At 50.0% G+C, this 19115-nt stretch overlaps 1 protein-coding gene across 1 annotated transcript in view; it reads right to left on the reverse strand.

Moving 5' to 3' along the window:
- SUPT6H (SPT6 homolog, histone chaperone and transcription elongation factor) overlaps window positions 1-19115 on the reverse strand; it is a 42359-nt gene that overhangs the window by 13648 nt on the left and 9596 nt on the right. The window contains exons 4-22 of the mRNA XM_079955959.1: window positions 18869-18939; window positions 17461-17656; window positions 16977-17061; window positions 16079-16352; window positions 15690-15791; window positions 14290-14406; window positions 13962-14051; window positions 12465-12607; window positions 11191-11342; window positions 9527-9625; window positions 8813-8942; window positions 7713-7863; window positions 6981-7135; window positions 5497-5692; window positions 4177-4316; window positions 3966-4083; window positions 3158-3234; window positions 1757-1892; window positions 694-831 (exon numbers count right to left, since the gene is read on the reverse strand). Coding sequence (XP_079812085.1) covers window positions 694-831; window positions 1757-1892; window positions 3158-3234; window positions 3966-4083; window positions 4177-4316; window positions 5497-5692; window positions 6981-7135; window positions 7713-7863; window positions 8813-8942; window positions 9527-9625; window positions 11191-11342; window positions 12465-12607; window positions 13962-14051; window positions 14290-14406; window positions 15690-15791; window positions 16079-16352; window positions 16977-17061; window positions 17461-17656; window positions 18869-18939 — 2570 coding nt within the window. The remainder of the gene's footprint in view (window positions 1-693; window positions 832-1756; window positions 1893-3157; window positions 3235-3965; window positions 4084-4176; window positions 4317-5496; window positions 5693-6980; window positions 7136-7712; window positions 7864-8812; window positions 8943-9526; window positions 9626-11190; window positions 11343-12464; window positions 12608-13961; window positions 14052-14289; window positions 14407-15689; window positions 15792-16078; window positions 16353-16976; window positions 17062-17460; window positions 17657-18868; window positions 18940-19115) is intronic.

The raw sequence follows: 19115 nt of genomic DNA on the forward strand, positions 1-19115 counted from the left end.
AGGGCACAGGGCAGCCCTGTCAACGGGCACCTTCATTATACACTTTTAGGCACCCGGTGAAAACGTCGCTCTTCAACCGGGCCTTTAACTGATTGACATACCCTTTTAAATGTGTTGTGGGAGGGGAAGTTATTGGTCAGCTTTTATTCTTATTTTTATTATGTTTTCTATTGTAATTTTATGCTGTGAACTGCCTTGAGATCTGCAGATGAAGGGTGGGATACAAATGTAATGTCATGTAATTCATGTATTTATTTATTTATTTTACCTGCCTTCCCCCCTCCATGAGGTCCCAGTTACAAGAATTTAAGAACACAATATTTAAAAACCAGTTAAAGCAGATTACAACATAGTGGGAGTAAGGTGGATCTTAAAATATATCAAAGGGCAAGGGGATAAAGAGGCAGGGACTCAACATGATTTATTCTGCTTCAGCTTGCAATGGAAAATGACTGCCTGCCCCCTCCCCCCCCCAGCACCCCAACCCCAGACACAAGCCCTTTTCACAGCCGGCCTCCAGGATTTCAACAGACAACTGAAAGCCTTCAGACACTCCCAGGGACTGAACCAGATTTCCGAATGAAAAAGCAGTGCCTCTCCAGACATGGAATTCTTTACAGATACAGAATTTGACGCTGAGCAAAGGACGGCAAGTGTTGCTTTCCGAAGGAGATCTTCTCCCGGTGGTGTTACCTGCAGAGGGTGCAGTTTGAGGCAGAGGATGTCCTCGTCGGAGCTGCAGACCTGAGCGAACTCAATCAGGGGGTCCTGGATGCGGCGGGCGAGGGAGACGGCCTGGCGCAGGACAGGGGGGTAATCCCGGAATTCAGTCTGCAAGAGAATCACACCAGAAAGGGGTTCATACAGCCCTCCTCTCATAACCACACGTGAGGCAGCTTCCCATGACATCCAAATACAGTGGTACCTCGGGTTACATATGCTTCAGGTTACATACGCTTCAGGTTACAGACTCCGCTAACCCAGAAATAGTACCTCGGGTTAAGAACTTTGCTTCAGGATGAGAACAGAAATCGTGCTCTGCGGCGTGGCAGCAGCAGGAGGCCCCATTAGCTAAAGTGGTGCTTCAGGTTAAGAACAGTTTCAGGTTAAGTACGGACCTCCGGAACAAATCAAGTACTTAACCCGAGGTACCACTGTAATATGAACGGCAATAATATATAGCATCACGAGAAAGGGGTGGGGGGAAATCAGCAACATCAACGATTAAAACAACTGAAATAAAAGCTGATATCAAGACCTGGAAAAAGTTTTTCTAATAAGTGTGCAGTTTTCAAATTTGCTGTGTTCCTGATGGCTCCTGGACTGTAACCACAAATAAAATAAAACACTTTTTAAAAGCTAGACACTACGCAAGAAACTACTGTATTTTTCCGTGTTTAAAACACCTCCTATTTTGGGGGACACAAAATTAGGAAAATGGGGGGAGATTGCCCAGAGTTGTTGAGCTTTTTTGTAGGATTGCCCATAGATTGACCAATGCTGCCAATTGCACGTATCGCATAAACCACCTATTGTCTGTCCCCTCCATGTATAAGACGACACCCAATTTGTAACATATTTTAAAAGTCAAAAAACCTTGTCTTATACACAGAAAACTACGGTACCTCATTTAGAGACCCTTGGTCCGTCTAGCTCAGCAGTGCCTACCCTGGCTGGCAGTGGCTCTCCAGGGCTTCAGGCAGGGGACAGCAAGTGTCCCGAGTTTGGGCAATGGGGGGAGGGTCTCCAGGCTCACCTCGGACTTCTTGCTGTTCATGTAGAGAGTGGCCAGCTCATTGTCCACCAGCTCCACCCCAATGGAGGAGAGCTGCTGCCCTTGGTCCAGCTCGTGGGCAATGCGCTTCACGTCCTCTATCAGCATCTGGGCATCCCTGGCAAAGGGAGAGGAGGAAGCAGGAAACAGCTGAGAGCTTGGCCATGAGAGAGAGCGAACCACAGTTGCAAACTGAGCGGCATCTCTTGACCCAAAGAGGGAGCTGTGCAGCAGAAGGCATCCTGTCCCTGTCTGGGCGTAGTGTTTGCTCTACATAAAGGATGACCCCCCCCCCACCTCTCTATCTGGCCCTCAGGACACACCCCGTCACCGGCCCAATGCTGGACCTTCCCTTGAGTGTTTTTGCCTGGCTGGACCCTGATGATGCCTCTCGTTTTCTGGATGAAGGATGCAAAGGGATTTCTGAATGGAAAAACTACTCTACCATGCAAAGGCAGTTTACATTTGTTGCTCCTCCCACTTTTGCCTCTGGCCCCGCCCACCCCGGCATGCAGGCCCCTGGCAGGCTGCATCCAGAACATAGCTGTCAACTTTTCCCCTTTTCTTGCAAGGAATCCTATTTGGAACAAGTGAATTTCCCTTAAAAAGGGGGAAACGTTGACAGCTATGATCCAGAAGGGAACGTGGCCGGCACTTACAATTAATAAATAGAAAATATAAACATGTGGTTAAAAGGTTGAAAAAAGAAAATAGATTAAGAATGTATAACTTTAATTTTAGTGTATAAGGTGTGTATTATAAGCAGAAGAAACAAGTATGTGATAAACCAGGAAGGGAAGTTGTGGGGGGATTTTGAAATGTAAATGTAATTTGAATTTTTGATTACGTTACAATTTGTTGCAAATTTGTAATAAAAAATATTTTAAAATAAAAAAACAGAAGGGAATGTGGCCTTCAGGGTGAAAAAGGTCCCCCATCCCCCGGCACTGAGCTGCTACTTGCTCATTCCTGAGCAACCTTCTGTTGTTCTTAAAGCATTCATATCCTCCTTTCCTGTTGCAGCAGAAGTACTCAAGGCAGCTTGCAGCAAGTATTTAAAACAGCCAATCCGAAAACAAACAAACAAACAAAAAAAACCAAACACCAAATATAAACTAGGAGTAGATTATATACCGCAGGCCCTGTACACACCCTCACTCCAGCTGGCTGTTTTAAAGTATGATGAAAGCTGCTTTGAGTCGTGATTGTTTTGTGTTTAAAACAGAAAAGTAGGAGATAAATATTTTTTAAAAAATGAGATGAGGGCTGAATGTGCTGAGAAGGAGGCATCCGGCAGGCTGCTGTGAGAGCAGGATGGCGGATTAGAGGAGTCCTGAGCACGATCCAACTCAAAGCAGCTCTTTTGCTGTTCAGGTGGCTCACCTGTTCTCTCCTGCAATGGTGACCACATGGGGCTTCTTGCTGAGCAGGAATTTCTTCAAGGTCTCAATATCCTGAGCCTGAGGGCAGAGAAAGGGGTAGAGAGGGAGGGAGGCAGAAAGGACACCGGACAGAACACAGCGACTTTACACACAAAGGCTCCTAAAGCAGGTGATTTGGTGATGGGAAGAAAGCCCTCTCAGCCAGTATGGAGGCAGGGCTTGTGATGGGCTCAAATTTCCACCAGGGAGTTGGGGGCGGGAAAGAAGAAGGGGATTTGAACCCTGGTCTCTCCCAGATCTTAGAGCCCAGGACTCTACCACTGTACCAGAAACAAGAAAGCTGCAGATAATGCACAATCCGGAAATGATCTCTTTCAGCTTCTGCCTTCTGGAAGAAGGTACAGGGTTATAAAGACTAGGACTAGCCGCCTGAGAAACAGTTTCTATCCAAATGCGATTTTGGTATTAAACACAGTGTAAGGTAGTCTCTATGGGAGTATATCCTATTTAATCATGGGGTATCAGAGTTTTTAGGGGGCTAACTAGGCTGGGATAGCTGGCTTGTTCAATTTCGCTGTTCTGTATGGGACAATGACAATAAAGATTATCGTATCGTATTGTATTGTATTTCAGATGAGGGTTGCAGCAGACTGTGGGGAGAATGTTCTAGGCCTGAGACCAGAGACACACCAGCAGCCCTGCACTTCCAGACTGGCGGTGGGAGGAAAACCACAGACCGACTCCTTGCACCAGAAGCTCCCGCAAGTATCTGGTGGCTTCCTAGCAAAGCCTTCAGCTTCTCCCCTCACCTTCTTCTCTCTCTCCTCCTCCCGCCAGGCGTTTCTTCGCTTGGTGAAATGCGGCAGGCGCAGGAAATCCGTCACCTCCCCTTCCCCATTCACCAGGGCGCAAAAGACAGGGTGGTCTCTGTAAGAAAAAGGAACGGCACGCCGTTAGAAAAGCGGGGAGGAAACCCCACCAGGGCGTTGGGGGCGCATCTCTGCCAAGGAGCCTCCATACCTGGCCGAGGAGAAGGCGATGCCCAGCACCCGGATGCCCTTCCCCTGGTTCTCGTCCATGAAGTCGTCGTCTTCCTCCACCTGCTGGTCTGGCCTGTAAGGAGCTGCCTTCAGCCAGTTGTGCAGCTTCCGGCTGCAAGCCTAGAAAAGGAAGGAGGAAGGCGACTCATGGGCAGACCCTGGAGCAAACTTCCACCTGGACCATTTGGAGGGTTTGACGGAACCTCAGAAAGTATCTAAGGGCAGAGCTCAAAGAACTATTTTTGGGCTGCATGAGAGTGGTCCCCAAAGAGGGCGGTGGAATTCCCTAGGTGGCACTAAGAGGCAAGGGGAACTGGAGGTGGCAAGCTTTGAAAAGCTGGTCTCACCGAATAAAGTTCTTCTGGTTTTTTGAATTAAATTAAATAGTTTTAACTGGATTCTGAATAAATGTGCAATTAATTGTTACTGTTTTGAATTTCATTGTGTTATTAGTGGGTTGTGCAAACAGCTGTTCTGAATGATGCTTTTCATAGGGTAGGGGGATGACTTTATGGATCTGAGGGGGCTGTGCCCCCCCAAGCTTGGGAGCCACTTCTATAATGTGATTTTATCTCGGGTGCAAATACTTGAAAAATAAAGTCGCCCACTGTCACCTGCAGAGGCAAACACCTGGCTCATCCAAATATTAAATATGCAAAAAGGAATGCTTGTTTCTTTCTTCCGTGCAAAGCAAGGCAGCCTCTCTGGAGAGGAAGGGCGGCAGCACATGGAGAAAAGGACCAGAGTATCTGCCATCACCACAGCTGGCACACCTGGCTCTTATTTCCTGGAACTAAACTACACAAAATCGGACAGAATCATGCACATCTGCTTTGCAGGCATTTATTCTGCATTCATGATGCATGTTTCCCAAAGACTTTTTTTTGGCACTGGGAAGTGGAAAGCTGGGTGACACAGAGGGGTGGCGGACGGAGGTCTCCTCCCAACTCCCCTGGCCCAGGTCTGGGATTTCACCATAAGTTTTGCTTAACAAAGAGGGGGAAATTAAAACATGGATTTTTTCAGATGCCAAATGCAACCCCACCCCCCAGCCTGCAATAAGAAAGCCTGCTCACCTACTCAGGTGTCAGGGATTTTTCAGCTGTAACACCTGCATTGCAGGGGGTTGGGCTAGATGACCCAAGAGGTCCCTTCCAACTCTACAATTATAGGATTCTTCCTTGAGCAACCATCTAGGCTAGGCCTGCTCTCCCAGAGGCAGGAGCTGCCTGCCAGCTGCTCCCCAAGCACACGGGGCCTAAGCCAAGGGGGGTTGGGGTGGGCAGCATTGGACACCCACCTTGATGACGAACTCCTTGGCTTCCACCAGCAGCTTGTTCTTCAGCTCCATGGCCATCTGGACGTAGAGGAACTGGTTGAGCGCCCGCTCAATGGCCAAGGTGCGCTGCCGGTTCCACTCCTGCACCTGGTGGCTGAACTCGTCGCGGTAGTAGAACTGCTTGATCTCCTCGAAGTAGGACTGGTCGTTGCCGTAGCTGGAAAGGGAGGAGGAGAAGGAGGCAGTCAGTGGCTCCTAGGCATCATGGCTTCGTCACTCCTCCCACCACTAGGAGGCAGTAAAGGCCCCTGGATGCCAGTTGGCTGGGCAACACAAGAGGGGACTGTAGTGATCAGGTGGGACTGCTATGAGGAATTATAAAAAAACATGGAGCAAGCCATTTGTGTCAGCAATGAAAGCATTGCGTTGACTGGGTTTGAGCCATTTTGATATGATTTCTGATCAATCCATGCCTCTGCATCCATGTCCTATTTCTCTGCCTGACAGACACATATCAGCATTCTAAAAACACAGGCCAGGTGCTTCACCGGGCATCCTGAGTCATAAAGATAGTAGGTCGTGTCAGGGGGGAGAGACAGGGATGTACAGAGAGCCTCCTCTGATGAGCAGCTATACTTCGTCAGCATTGGGGGAGAAGAGACTTTCAGGAGACATGGAAGATGAGAGAGAGAGAGAGAGAGAGAGAAGCTCAAAGACTTCCAGAAACTGCTAGCAATTGAGGCAGACATGCTTTGAAAACCTTTGCTCTGTACATAAGTTTTTGAACTCAATAAATCCTGTAAAAGACAGGCTCGAGTCCTGGGCTGTTATCTTCGCAAGCATCCACGTATCAATTTGACAGGTAGCTTCTTTGATGGACCTTTCCTTGAGTTTGTTAATCTTTAGATAGATCTTAGGGCCAGGAAGAGAGTTCATAAAGAGATGGTAAATACTACCCCATCCTTCCTTCCTTTACTGCTTGTTTATGACCTCTGGGTTTGCTGAATGTATTCCTCTAGTCCTGCTTTATTTACTCTCAGATACGTAGGCATGTTCAAAGTAGTTTTTGTAGTTAACAGGATTTCTTCTGATCTGACTTTGTTCCACGTGGGTTTTTTTAAAAAAAATGCTCAGGGGAAATCTGATTGGTTCTTACAAACACTGTGTAAAAAGTTCTTTTGTGAATAAAACGACCTGGGCTGAGGGGTGGAGAGGGAGGATTATTATATGCACTCCTCCCAGAGTCTTGCTGATCAAGCCTCGTGTGTATTCTATTAATCAGAGTCCAATCCTTCCTTGTTTGGGGAACGCTACAGGGACAGCGGCTGCAGCTGGACTCAGGTCCTTTGCAGCCCTACTTGGAGACAGATGCCAGGATTGGACCTGGGACCTTCTGCATGGAAGCAAAGCAGATGATCTGCCATGGAGCAACATACTACCCACCCAATGACATTGAGATTCACCCAGCAGGGAAAAGGGGGGGGTGTCTTCAGGTGCAGACTCACCCCTCAACACCCTTCATGTCGATGCAGATGTCAATGGTCAGGAGCCCCTCGTCCTTGGCCAGGCAGATCTTCAGAAATTGGTCGTCCCGCAGTTCCTTCACAGGCTTATTCTTCAGGTACTTGAAGGAGTAGGCGTAATGGGCCTCATCCACATCCTGCCGTTTTGAGAAGTGGAGGGGAGAGAGAAGGAAGGCAGTGACTTAAGGAGGGAAGAGAGGAACACTCCAAGCAGGCCCTCCCAGGACACCCTCGCAGCCCCCAATTCCATGCCAATGTTTTTGGAATTCAGCTATTCCCATTGAGCACCAGGGCTTGCCTCTCTTTCCCCCTGCCAATTGTGCATGTTTTAATGCCTTCCCTCCAACCCAAGGAAACTCAAGGTTCTTGCTCCTGCCACCCTCACAGCAACCCTGTGAGGTAGGACCAGGCTGAGAGACAGAGATATATTGCCATGGTCTTCTACTTCCTCTTCCACATTTTCTTTCACAGCTTCTGCTTGCTCAGTTTTTAAATGTAAGCCCTTGCTTGCTGAACTGTGAATTACAAGCTTGCCGCAAACGGGTTAGAAGAGTTACTGGCTGGGCCATGGGGACAGCCACGCGAAGAGGGATTTGAACCCGGGTCTGTCCAGAGCCCAAGCCAAACAGCTCCACCACCACTACAGCAGAGAGAGCCTTGGCACCAGATTCCCCCCGTTCGCCAGGGAGAACCACCCAGGCAGGTGCGCTTTACCTTCTTCCCTTTCTTGGTAGGAGCGACGTTGATCTTTGCCCTTTCCTGGAAGGTCTGGCGCAGGACCTGCCGGACCAAGGGCTCGCGGGCAATCTGCAGGGCCACCATGTAGCAGGCTCCTTCCAGCACGGCCTCCGGGGTGGGGAACTGGCTGTGGAGAGCGCCAAGGCAAGGGCATGGCTAGGTCAGGGTGGGGCGCAGGATCACCCCCCTTCCTCACTCCCAGCCTCCAGCTGTTATTCACAACTCCCACCCACTCATTTCCTCCCGTCTCCGCCTTCATCACAGCCCACCCACAGGAAGCCTTCTAAAAACGTGCATTACTCAGGCAGCCCGGTCAAACCCAAGAGGCTTTGCCAACCAGCTTCTGTACTGATGTGTCCGATATTCTAAAACTAACTGCAATGTGTTCTGGGCTTATAACCAAAGTGTGGTTTATGCCCACTCGACCACTTCAACTGATGGAACTGGCACTGTTACAGGTTCTGCATTTGTAAGAATATTTTAGTGTGGCAGCACGTTGGAACTCCCTGCCTATTGCAAACAGGCAGGTGCCTTTGCTGTACACTTTTTGGCATCTACTGAAAACATTCTGGTTTAGGCAAGCCTACCCAGAGGTTTAGGTAAATTGCTGCGAGTTTTAATCTGCTTTTAGACTATTGCTATTTTAATTTTCCAAAAGCCTTAACGTTATTGCTGTTAATTGTTATTATCAATAATTTTGAGGCTTTATATTTTTCTCTGTACACTGCTTTGAAGCCTGTCTGCTTTGTGTGTGTTTTTTTACAATCAAGTGTTGTATACATTTTAATGAATGAATGAATGAATGAATATTTAAATAAATTAAACGCCAATGCAAAAGAGACCCACAAAGCAGATGCCTGTAGGCGCAAACCTTGTCAAAAGCGATGTTTGTCAACCAAAAAGCACAACCCGGACACACAAGTCACAACTGAACCAGCTGACAAGAGTTTAAGAGCTGGGAAAACAATGCCAAGACATTTTGAGTTCCTTTCCAAAGGAAGAAACTGAGGCAGAACAGGTCAAAGGGCCCCCGCTCCCCAGCCAGGAGGGGGCCACACCTGAGCCAGGGCTCCTACCTGCAGACGTAATCCTTGGCCAGCTCCAAGGGCTCAGCTGGGAACTGCTCTGTCTCATGGCGCTGGTAACTGTCGCGCAAGTTCTCCCCAAACTGCTCGGGGGTCAGCCCAAACTTCTTGGCTAGGCCATCTAGGGGGACAACAGCAACTGTCAGTCATGAGAATATAAGGATAGCCCTGCTGGGGTTTACCATCAGCCATCTACCCCCAGCATTTAACCCGGACACTGAGGTCAAGCGCCTCACTGCGAGAAGCCAAGTTACTGGGAACCAGGCAGAGGGCCTTCTCAGTAGTGGCACCCGCCCTGTGGAATGCCCTCCCACCAGATTTCAAAGAAATAAACAACTATCTGATGTTTAGAAGACATCTGAAGGCAGCCCTGTTTACAGAAGTTTTTAATGACTGATGTTTTAATGTATTTGTAATCCTTTGTTGGAAGATGCCCAGAGTGGCCAGGGAAACACAGCCAGATGGGAGGGTATAAATAATATATTTTTTAAAATTATTATTATTATTATCACCACCACCTAGCCCAGCCTCCTGTTCTCCTAGGGGCCGACCAGAAGTCCCCAAGCAGGATTTGAACACAAGAGCAGCCCTCTCCCCTCCTGAGGTTTCCAGCAACAGGGATTCAGAAGTACGGCTGCCTCCAACTGCGGAGGCAGAGAACTGACTCACTGCAAAGGCCAAGGGAGCACAGGAGCTGGGACCTACCTAGGCCAGCCGCTTGGCAGATGGTATACATGTCCCGGCGAGACGCCTGCTTGAGCTCCGGCCCCTTCTGCTCTTCGTCCTCCACGTCCTCCCCTTCGCCTGGAGAAGGAAAGAGAGAGAGAGGCCCTTGGGGAAATGCCCAACCACCAGGGACGACCAGGAGAGGCCAGACACACTGGGAGCATCAGCAGAGAGGCACTGTGGCACAGTGGTTAAGAGTGTTGGACTAGGACCCAGGAGAGACCAGGGTTCAAATTCCCCAACTCGGCCATGGGTGATCCTGGAAGCCAATCACTGTCTCTCAGCCTAACCTACCCCACAAGGTTGTTGTGGGCATTAAATGGGGAGAAGAACCATGTACGCCACTTAAGAGTGCCTTGAAGGAAAAGTGGAATATAAATCCAATAAATAAAGGAACAAGAAATCTCAAGGAAAGGAAAGGGGAGCGCCCCTGACAAAGTGAGAGAGGCCGCCTCCTTCCCCCATCCAGCAAGGGGGGAGATTCACCATGAGCATCTCGTCTCTCTAGCGCAGCCACTCCTAGCTTGGTGCTCCTCCTGATGGCCTGGGACTACAACACCCATCAGTCCGCCAGGCAGTGTGGCTGCGAAGATGCCTCACAGGGCAATAATGCCCAGAGGAAACCCTGAGAGGGGGAGGCTGAACTAACAGAGATGCAGAGACCTCTGATGCAAAAGGGAGGGAAGAAGAACGGAGGGGATGCGGAGGAAGCTCACCCAGACTGGCTCCCTTTGTGCTGTTTGTTTCAGCCCATATTTCAATTACGGATGCTTACATTTTAATGCACATTTAAGTGGCTTTTATCCTTCTAACCTGCACAAGTCTTTTTTGCCCTTGAGCAAAGTAATACTTTTATTATTAACTACAAAAGGATCTTCATTTGTAGTACATTGTTTCTGACTTGATGATTTCACCTAAACGGCCTCGGTCCAGTATATCTGAAGGAGTGTCTCCACCCCCATCGTTCTACCCGGACACTGAGGTCCAGCAGCGAGGGCCTTCTGGCGGTTCCCTCACTGCGAGAAGCCAAGTTACAGGGAACCAGGGAGAAGGCCTTCTCGGTGGTGGCGCCCGCCCTGTGGAACACCCTCCCATCAGATGTCAAAGAGAACAACAACTACCAGACTTTTAGAAGACATCTGAAGGCAGCCCTGTTTTGGGAAGCTTTAAATGTTTTATGTATTACGGTATTTTAATATTTTTTTGGAAGCCACCAAGAGTGGCTGGGGAAGCCTAGCCAGATGGGCGGGGTATAAATAATAAATTGTTGTTGTTGTTGTTGTTGTTGTTGTTGTTGTTGTTGTTGTTACTATTATCGCTTAGGGCTTTTGGGTTGTTGGGTTTTTTTTGCCAAATGTGTTGAGTGGTATATCTAGATTTTTTAAATAAATAAACAAACAACCAGAACTAAGAGTGCCAGCCTCTGTGGGCAGCAGCCCAGTTTCAGGGCTTTTGCAACCCACAGCAATTGGCACAGGGAGGTATGGAGCCAGGCCCTACCACCATGTGCAGATAGCCAGGCTCAGAGGGTGGGGGAGAGAGACAGCCCTGTAGCGAAGGCACCAGAGCGGGGAGATGGTCGGGTGGGAGTATGGAGACGATCACCTTAGAAACCAGGCAGCCCCTTCCTGCAACCCACATACCTTCCTCCTCCTCGCCGTCCTCCCGGACCCTCTTGTGCTTCTTGCGGCTTGCCTTGGCGGCGTTCTGCATCTTGGGGATATCTCGGCCATAGTAGAGCAGGAAGTGGTTGTACACATCCCGCAGCTCATCCATGGACTGCACGTCCTTCAGCCTGCCAAAACAGAAGCATGAGAAGGCATTTTAAAATATATATATATTTGGCGGGAGACACAAGAAACAGATTTCATTTGTTTACTTTACTAACCTTTTTAAAGATTGAAGCTGCTGAGCTTTTTTTAGGATTGAAGTTGTTGAGGTTTTCTTAGGATTTTACCCCAGGAAATAAACTGCCACAGGGGGCGCATTAAACCAACCTGCGGGCCGGATTAGGCCCCCAAAACGGACTTTGGACATGGCTAGATGAGACTCTTCTTCAGTTCTTAAGTACAGTTTGGATCCTGAATGCCTTGGGAGTTAAACGTTTTGACTCCTGAACGCCGCAAACCCAGAAGTGTGTGTTCTGCTTTGCAAATGTTCTTTGGAAGCTGAACGTCCAACTCGGCTTTCGACTACCGTATTTTTCGCCCTATAGGACGCACTTTTTCCCCTCCAAAAATGAAGGGGAAATGTGTGTGCGTCCTATGGGGCGAATGCAGGCTTTCGCTGAAGCCTGGAGAGCGAGAGGGGTTGGTGCGCACCGATCCCTCTTGCTCTCCAGGCTTCAGGAAGCTATCCGCAAGCTTTGGAGAGCTGCCTGCACCCCAAAGCCTGGGGGCGTGCTGAGCTCAGCGCCCCACAGGCTTCAGGCTTCGCGCAGCTCTCCCACGGCTTGTGGAGAGCTGCCTGTTCCGGGGGCTGGGGTCAGCCCCGCGCCTGGGGGGGGGGTTAAAAAAAATTCTTTATTTCCCCCCAAAAAACTAGGTGCGTCCTGTGTGCCGGTGCACCCTATGGGCCGAAAAATACGGTATGTGCAGGAAGCTCCTGCAGCCAATCAGAAGCCGCGCCATGGTTGTCGAATGTTTTCGGAATTTGAATGGAGTTCCAGAATGGATTCCATTTGACAACCAAGGTACGATTGTATGTAAGGAGACTCTCCTTAAAATACTTGCAGTGTCCCTTTTGTTCAAAATCACGACGATGACAAGAAATGGCAAAAGGGAAGCCCTAGTCAAGAAAAGAGGTTCTCGGGAAGAGACAGACAGGCTGACCAGGGTGGAAACCATGTGTTCCCATTGAGACAAGGCACCGGCCTGCCTTGAAGTTTTGGCCTAACAGCTCTGAGGAGAGACGGTACCTCTCCATGTCGGTGGTGTCCAGGGCTCTGATGCCGTCTGCCAGAGGCTTGTCTGGATCCGCAGAGATCTGCTCGTACTGGTAGGCTTGCATCTTCTCAAAGAGCCTAGTCAGGTTCTGCTTACGGATCTTAAGCTGGGTCCACTGAGGCAAGGGAGAGAGAGAGGGAAGTTTGCTTTGAGTCACCTGATTGCCTTCCCAGAACCACCCCGCCGACTTCTCGCTTCCAACTGAACTTCCTTGAGTAAGGAAAGCAGCAAGAGTCAGAGCAGAGCCCGAGAGGTCCCTTTGGCTGGCGAGCACAAGAATATGGTGGTGGGTCTGAACATGGAAGATGCAGGGGGTGGGGGCTTCCTTCCAACGGTGGGGGGGTGGCTTGGGCCCCCACTTCTTGCAAAGGTCAGTGAACTGAGAGAGGGAAAGGAATGAGAGACTCCTGGCCAGGGTCATGCTGGAACTGAAGTCACAGGGCTTAGCTAGCTGGCTCCATAGAGGGAGTCATGTATGAGAGGGGCTCTCGGTGGCTAGTTAGCCAGGATGGCTCTGCTCTGCCTGCACAGTTGGAGGCAGCCATGCTTCTGAACAGCAGTCGTTCGAAACCCCAGGAGGGGAGAGGGCTTTTGTGTTCACATCCTGCTTGCAGTTTTCCCACGGGTATCTGAATGGCCCCTGTGAGAACAGGGTGCTGGACTAGATGGGCCCCCTTTGGCCTGATCCATCTTCTTGTGTCCTTATGAACACCAACACCCCACAACACAAATAATCTGGTCGTGGTCATTCAGGTTTGCAGAGGGAGAGAGCTAGGAGACGCAGACCTTTTTGGACAGGAGAACAGGGCCCATTTCCCCCTCACACAGAGATTTTGCTCAGTGAAATCGCAGGAAGATATATATTGTTATTTGTTAAAAGAAATGACGGCCCTTTCTGTGGTGGCCAAGGAGGATCTTCTCAGGTAAAGTTCCCACCAACAAGTGGCTACGGAGCAAGAACAGACAAGTGCACTTCCCCATTAAAAAGGTAAAGGGACCCATGACCATTAGGTCCGGTCGTGACCGACTGTAGGGTTGCGGCGCTCATCTCGCTTTATTGGCCAAGGGAGCCGGCGTACAGCTTCCAGGTCATGTGGCCAGCATGACTAAGCCGCTTCTGGTGAACCAGACCAGCACACAGAAACACCGTTTACCTTCCCGCCGGAGCGGTACCCATTTATTTACTTGCACTCTGACGTGCTTTCGAGCTGCTAGGTTGGCAGGAGCAGGGACCGAGCAACGGGAGCTCACCGCGTCGCGGGGATTCCAGCCGCCGACCTTCCGATCAGCAAGTCCTAGGCTCTGTGGTTTAACCCACAGCACCACCCGCGTCCCTGCACTTCCCTATTACTGTTTTTAAAAAGTGGAGTCCATTATGTCCGCACCACCTTTCCCATTTCAGTGATAACAGCAACTATCTTAGAGCAGAATCACCGTCTCAGGTGAGGTGGCTGGGCTGGGAGCCTCACCTTCTCGTCCCACTGCCAGACTCGCCACAGGTCATTGATGTGCAGTTCTGGCTCTACGTACTCCTTCCTGTAGAAGGCGATGAACGGAACCTAAGGGGGGAAAAGTGGGGAAACCCCATTAAACCCAAAGAGGCTGGGCTCACGGACAGGAGCCCTCTTGTTCATGGCAGGCTTCGGTGCCCGGCCACCTGCCAGGGATTAGGGATTAGGGATTCCAGCTGCCATCGGCCCCTGTCAGCGTGGCTGTGCTTTTGGACTCCAGCTTCCACCAATCAAAGAAATCCATCTACCCTCAAGGAAGCAGCTCAGCCGCCCCTTCCCAGCTCACCTCAAAGTGTTGGTTCCTCATGAAGTTCAGGGCCTCTTTGATCTTCTGGATGGTGCTGGGGCCCTTGCGGCTGAAGCTGCTGCTGGCCTGGCCGCGGTCCAGGTAGTCGGCACTCTCCTGGGGAGCAAGGAGAAGGCAGGGGGGTCGGCTGACACTGACATTTCTTACAACCATAGAGCAAATACTATCTTTGAGCGTGGCAACACCCACCCCTTTGGAACTCCCTGCCTATTGACATCAGGCAGACACTGTCACCGTACTCATTTCAAGCACCTGCTAACAATATTTTTTGTTCTGGAAAGTAGCAAGACATCTGGGTTTGACATGCATTTTCAGCTGCTGATTTAATCATATTTTAAATTTTAAACAGAATTAGCTGAAACACTTTCTTTTTTTTGTATGAGAAAACCTAGTGTGACAAGTAGGCTGAGAGTTAGCTCAGTTGGTTACAGCGTGCTGCTGACAACGCCAGTGTCATGGGTTCAATCCCCACATGGGCCACATACAACTCTGCAGTTCTACGATTCTAAATTAGACGTGTGTTTTAAGATAGCTGTTTTAAGCCAACTGTTTACTCTAATTATATTTTTAATGTCAAATATCTCCTCCTGTTCCACTGTCCTTAACAGTGCCCCTGCCCAAAGCCCCCACCTCACAGACTACCACACCTGTGTGCCAGAGACAGCCGAACCTCAACCCTGTTGACACCCAGCTGGCAAAAAACACAACTCCGAAGAGAAGGCTGTGAAGGAGAACTCTGTAAAGGGGGGGGGGGCAGTGCAATTAATTCTCTTCAATATTGCAGGCTCTGCATGCTTACAGTTAGTCCAAAATGCAGCAGCGAGATTACCTACCACCTGGGATTGCATTTAATTCTCATACAAACTATTTTCGAAACAGCTGCAATGATTGCTAGCTCGCTTTGAGACCCAATTGAAGGTGCGCATTGAAGGTGCAAATGTTAGCATTTAAAGCTCTAAACGACTCAGACACCAAATACCTGAAAGACCACCTCCTTCCCTACAGTCCCCTTGGGTGCTGAGATCAGCAGAGGGGGCCCTTTTGGTACGCCCTCTGCCCTCAGAGGTTTAGGGGGTGGCAGTCCAAAAGAGGGTCTTCTCTGTGGTGGCCCCTCAGTTGTAGAACTCCCTCCCCAGAGATGTGTCTCTGGCACCTACATTATACAACTTCCAAAGGATGCTGAAGATGCACGTCTTTTGACAAAGCCCATCTAAATTTTATGGCTGTTAAGTTGCTTTGCATTGTTTTCAATATTGCTTTATAGGCTGCAACTTGCCCTGGGACCTTATGAGTGGAGGAGTAATAATAAAACAAACAACAACACAGAGACATGTCCTACAGCCTTCCAAGAAGAGCTGTCAGTCTGAGCAGATCCTCACCTGCAAGGAGATGGTGGGCATGGCAAAAGCATTCCGGTAGATCCAGTCGGCTTCCTCTTCCAGCTCGTCATCTTCGGCATTCTTCACAGGGATGGAGCGCAGCTGGGAGGAGGAAGACAGAGTGCAAAGGGGTGAAGCTTGCTGCAAGAGGCCTAAGCGGGTCAAGGCTGCGTTTTGTGACCTAAGGCTAGGGAACATCTGTGCCCCCAGATGTTGCTGGACTCCAGATCCCCAGCAATCTAGCAGGGTCAATGGTCAGGGATGAGGGTAATGGGCGCTGGACTCCAGCAACATCTGGGGGGCAGCCACAGGTGTCACCCCGCCCTTGCTGTAAATGCAGCAGGTAGTGAAAAGGGAGAAGCAAGGACCAGACAGGCAGGTCTCCTCACCTGGAACCTCTCGGGCATGTCAGTCACCCGGATCTCGTTGTCCTGGTCAGTCAGGTGGCTGCTCTCCAGTTCGCTGGGTTCATACATCTCGAAAATGCTGCGGCGGCTGACGCGCTTCTTGGCCGTCTTTTTGGGCCGGACGCGGATCTCCCCTTCCGTCTCTTCAGGCTCGTAGTCGTACTCGTCTTCCATCTCCTCGTCGTACTCGTTGTATTTCTCGAACTCGTCATAGTCAAAGTCCACTCCGAATATCTCCTGAGCCTCTTGCAAAGCACTGGGAGAGGACAGGAACACTGGTATTTGACCACTGAAGACCCTCAATGTCTCAGGGGTGGGGGAAGGACAGAGGGCAGCAGCTGACTTGCCCACAAAGAGCCTTATGAGAACAGGGGGCCTCTGAACACCTAAAGCCGAAGCAGGCCCATTTCCACATTGAAAGGGAGCTGGGCAGCTCCAGGGGCCACTGCAAGGAAAAGCATTTCGCAGAATTGTAGAGGTGGAAGGGACCCCCAATGGTTATCTATTCCAACCCCCTGCAATGCAGGAATCACAGCTAAAGCACCTCTGGCAGATGGCCATCCAACCTCTGCTTAAAGACCTCCAAGGAAGGAGAAGCCACCATCCTCTGTGGCACTTCGTTGCACAGTCAAATGATTCTTACTCTCTGGAATCTCTTTCCCTACAGTTTAGCTGGAATCTCCTTTCTTGCAATTTGAACCCTTGGGTCCTGCCCTCTGGAGCAGCAGAAACCGGGCTTGCTCCATCTTCCATGCGACAGCCCTTTGGGGGTTGCAGGTGGCTGTCATGCTACCGCTCACGCCTAACATTTCCCTTTGACGGTGGTTCCCTCCCCGCAGCCAGAACTTGAAAGAAGGGCAGCAGTCTTCGACCAACTTACGCGTCTGTGTATCCGGGGAGCTTCTTCCTCCACTTGGGCTTCTTTAGAGGCTGCCCATCATCATCCACAATGAAGTCATCGATGTCTGGAAGAAACAGCAATGGCCGCCGCTCATATAGGTGGCTGGAACTGGGCCCTTCCCTCACCCCACCTTTGTCTCGACCTATTATTGATCTATGCCCAGTTGCTGGTGCATCTCTGCCAGGGGCCCCCCATTCAGCTGGGAGGCAGGGAGGGAGGTCTCCCCCTCACACCAGTCTGGAATATACCACTACTTTGCCATGGGGGCTCCAGCCTGAGCAAAATAATCTAATGAAATAAGAAATATGTTGCTCCCATGTTAGGTAAGAGCTCCCCAAGGCTGGCTTCTGAATCTTTCCAAAGGCCACTAGCTGCCACTGGCTCCTTTGAACACCTTCCTTCAACTCACAGCCCTTCCTATCATTTCATCCAGTATCCCAGAGCAGTGAGCATCAATACCTACCAGATTCATCTTCCTCCTCTTCCTCTTCCTCCTCGGCTGCGGCAACAGGGCCTTCGCCGCCCTCTCCCCCGTCCTCACCCTCCCCATCCTGGAAGATCTCTTCAGCAATGGCTTCCTTCTCGTGCTCCTCCTTCCCATAATCCTCTTCTTCATCATCCTCGTCATCTGACATCTTCCTCACCCGCCTGAATTTTTGCTGCCGAGGGAAATGTATTCTGTTTCATCAGTCTGCGGGCCCCTTGAGATAGGGACTCCCCACACCTTCCAGGGACTCAACAGGCAGCCCCTCATCTCCACACCCAACACAACCTCTCAGGGACACCTGAGCAGAAGGCAGGGTCACTGCTGTCCAGGGCAGCTGTCTACCAGCTCCATTTGGTACGCAGGTTGAGACCCTACCTGCAGACTGTCTCACCAGAGTGGTGCATGCTATGGTTATCTCCCACTTGGACTACTGCCATGAGCTCTACATGGGGCTACTTTTGAAGGTGAGCTGGAAACTACAGTTAATCCAAAATGCAGCAGCTACACTGGTGACTGGGAGCGGCCGCCAAGACCATATAGCACTGGTCCTGAAAGACCTACATTGGCTCCCAGTAAGTTTCCGAGCACAATTCAAAGTGTTGGTGCTGACCTTTACAGCCCCACATGGCCTCGGCCCAGTATACCTGAAGGAGAGTCTCCACCCCAATCATTTCCCCGGACACAGGTCCAGCGCCGAGGGCCTTCTGGCAGTTCCCTCCCTCCCTGTGAGAAGTGAGGTTACAGGGAACCAGGCAGAGGGCCTTCTCAGTGGTGGCGCCCACCCTGTGGAAGGCCCTCCCATCAGATGTCAAGGAAACAAACAACTATCTGATTTTTAGAAGACATCTGAAGGCAGCCCTGTATTGGTAAGTTTTTAATGTTTGACATTTTATCACTTTACTATTATTAATATTCTTATTCTTATTCTATTGAAAGCCACCCAGAGTGTCTGGGAAAACCCAGCCAGATGGGCAAGGTATAAATAGTTGTTGTTGTTGTTGTTGTTGTTGTTATTAACAACCACACCTCAGCCAAACAAAAGACATGTGATAGGGGTAAGAGCCAGCTGCAGTGGGACCCAATCTACTTTGAGGTCAGGCTTCCCCAACCAGGTACCCTTCAGATATTTTGGACAAAAACTCCCATCAGTCCCAGTCAACAACATAGGGGGCAGAGAGGGAAGTAAGGCTGATTTAAGTCTCTCCAGCACAGCCCTCTCAGACTGCATGGTGGCATGAGACTTTGCCTGAAGGAGAGGTGACTGAGGAAGCCCTTCCTTTTAAAGAAAAAGATCCACCAAATTGAAATAGTAGTAGATTAGGATAGCTAAGATAAGAGCACCTTGCTCACTCAAAAGATTGCCAGAGTGCGACGTGCTACTCACCCGTTTAACTTTGACACCCAAGTTTTCTTCAATGAGGTCAAAGTCGTCGTCCTCAAGACGGTCATCAAAATCTAGAGAGGGAGAGATGGAAAGTCAGGACCCCAAACAAGTAGAAAAGGAAGCAGGAAAAGATTGGTGGGAAGGAGGAGGGCAGGGGGAAAAAGGTGAGTCACCCAGGTCAGGCAGAAGATGGGGCTATGGGCAGGTGGAATTCAAGGAGGACAAATGACAACTACAACTCCTAGTT

Source organism: Podarcis cretensis (assembly GCF_951804945.1).
Source record: "Podarcis cretensis genome assembly, chromosome: 15".
NCBI classification, from domain to species: Eukaryota; Metazoa; Chordata; class Lepidosauria; order Squamata; family Lacertidae; genus Podarcis; species Podarcis cretensis.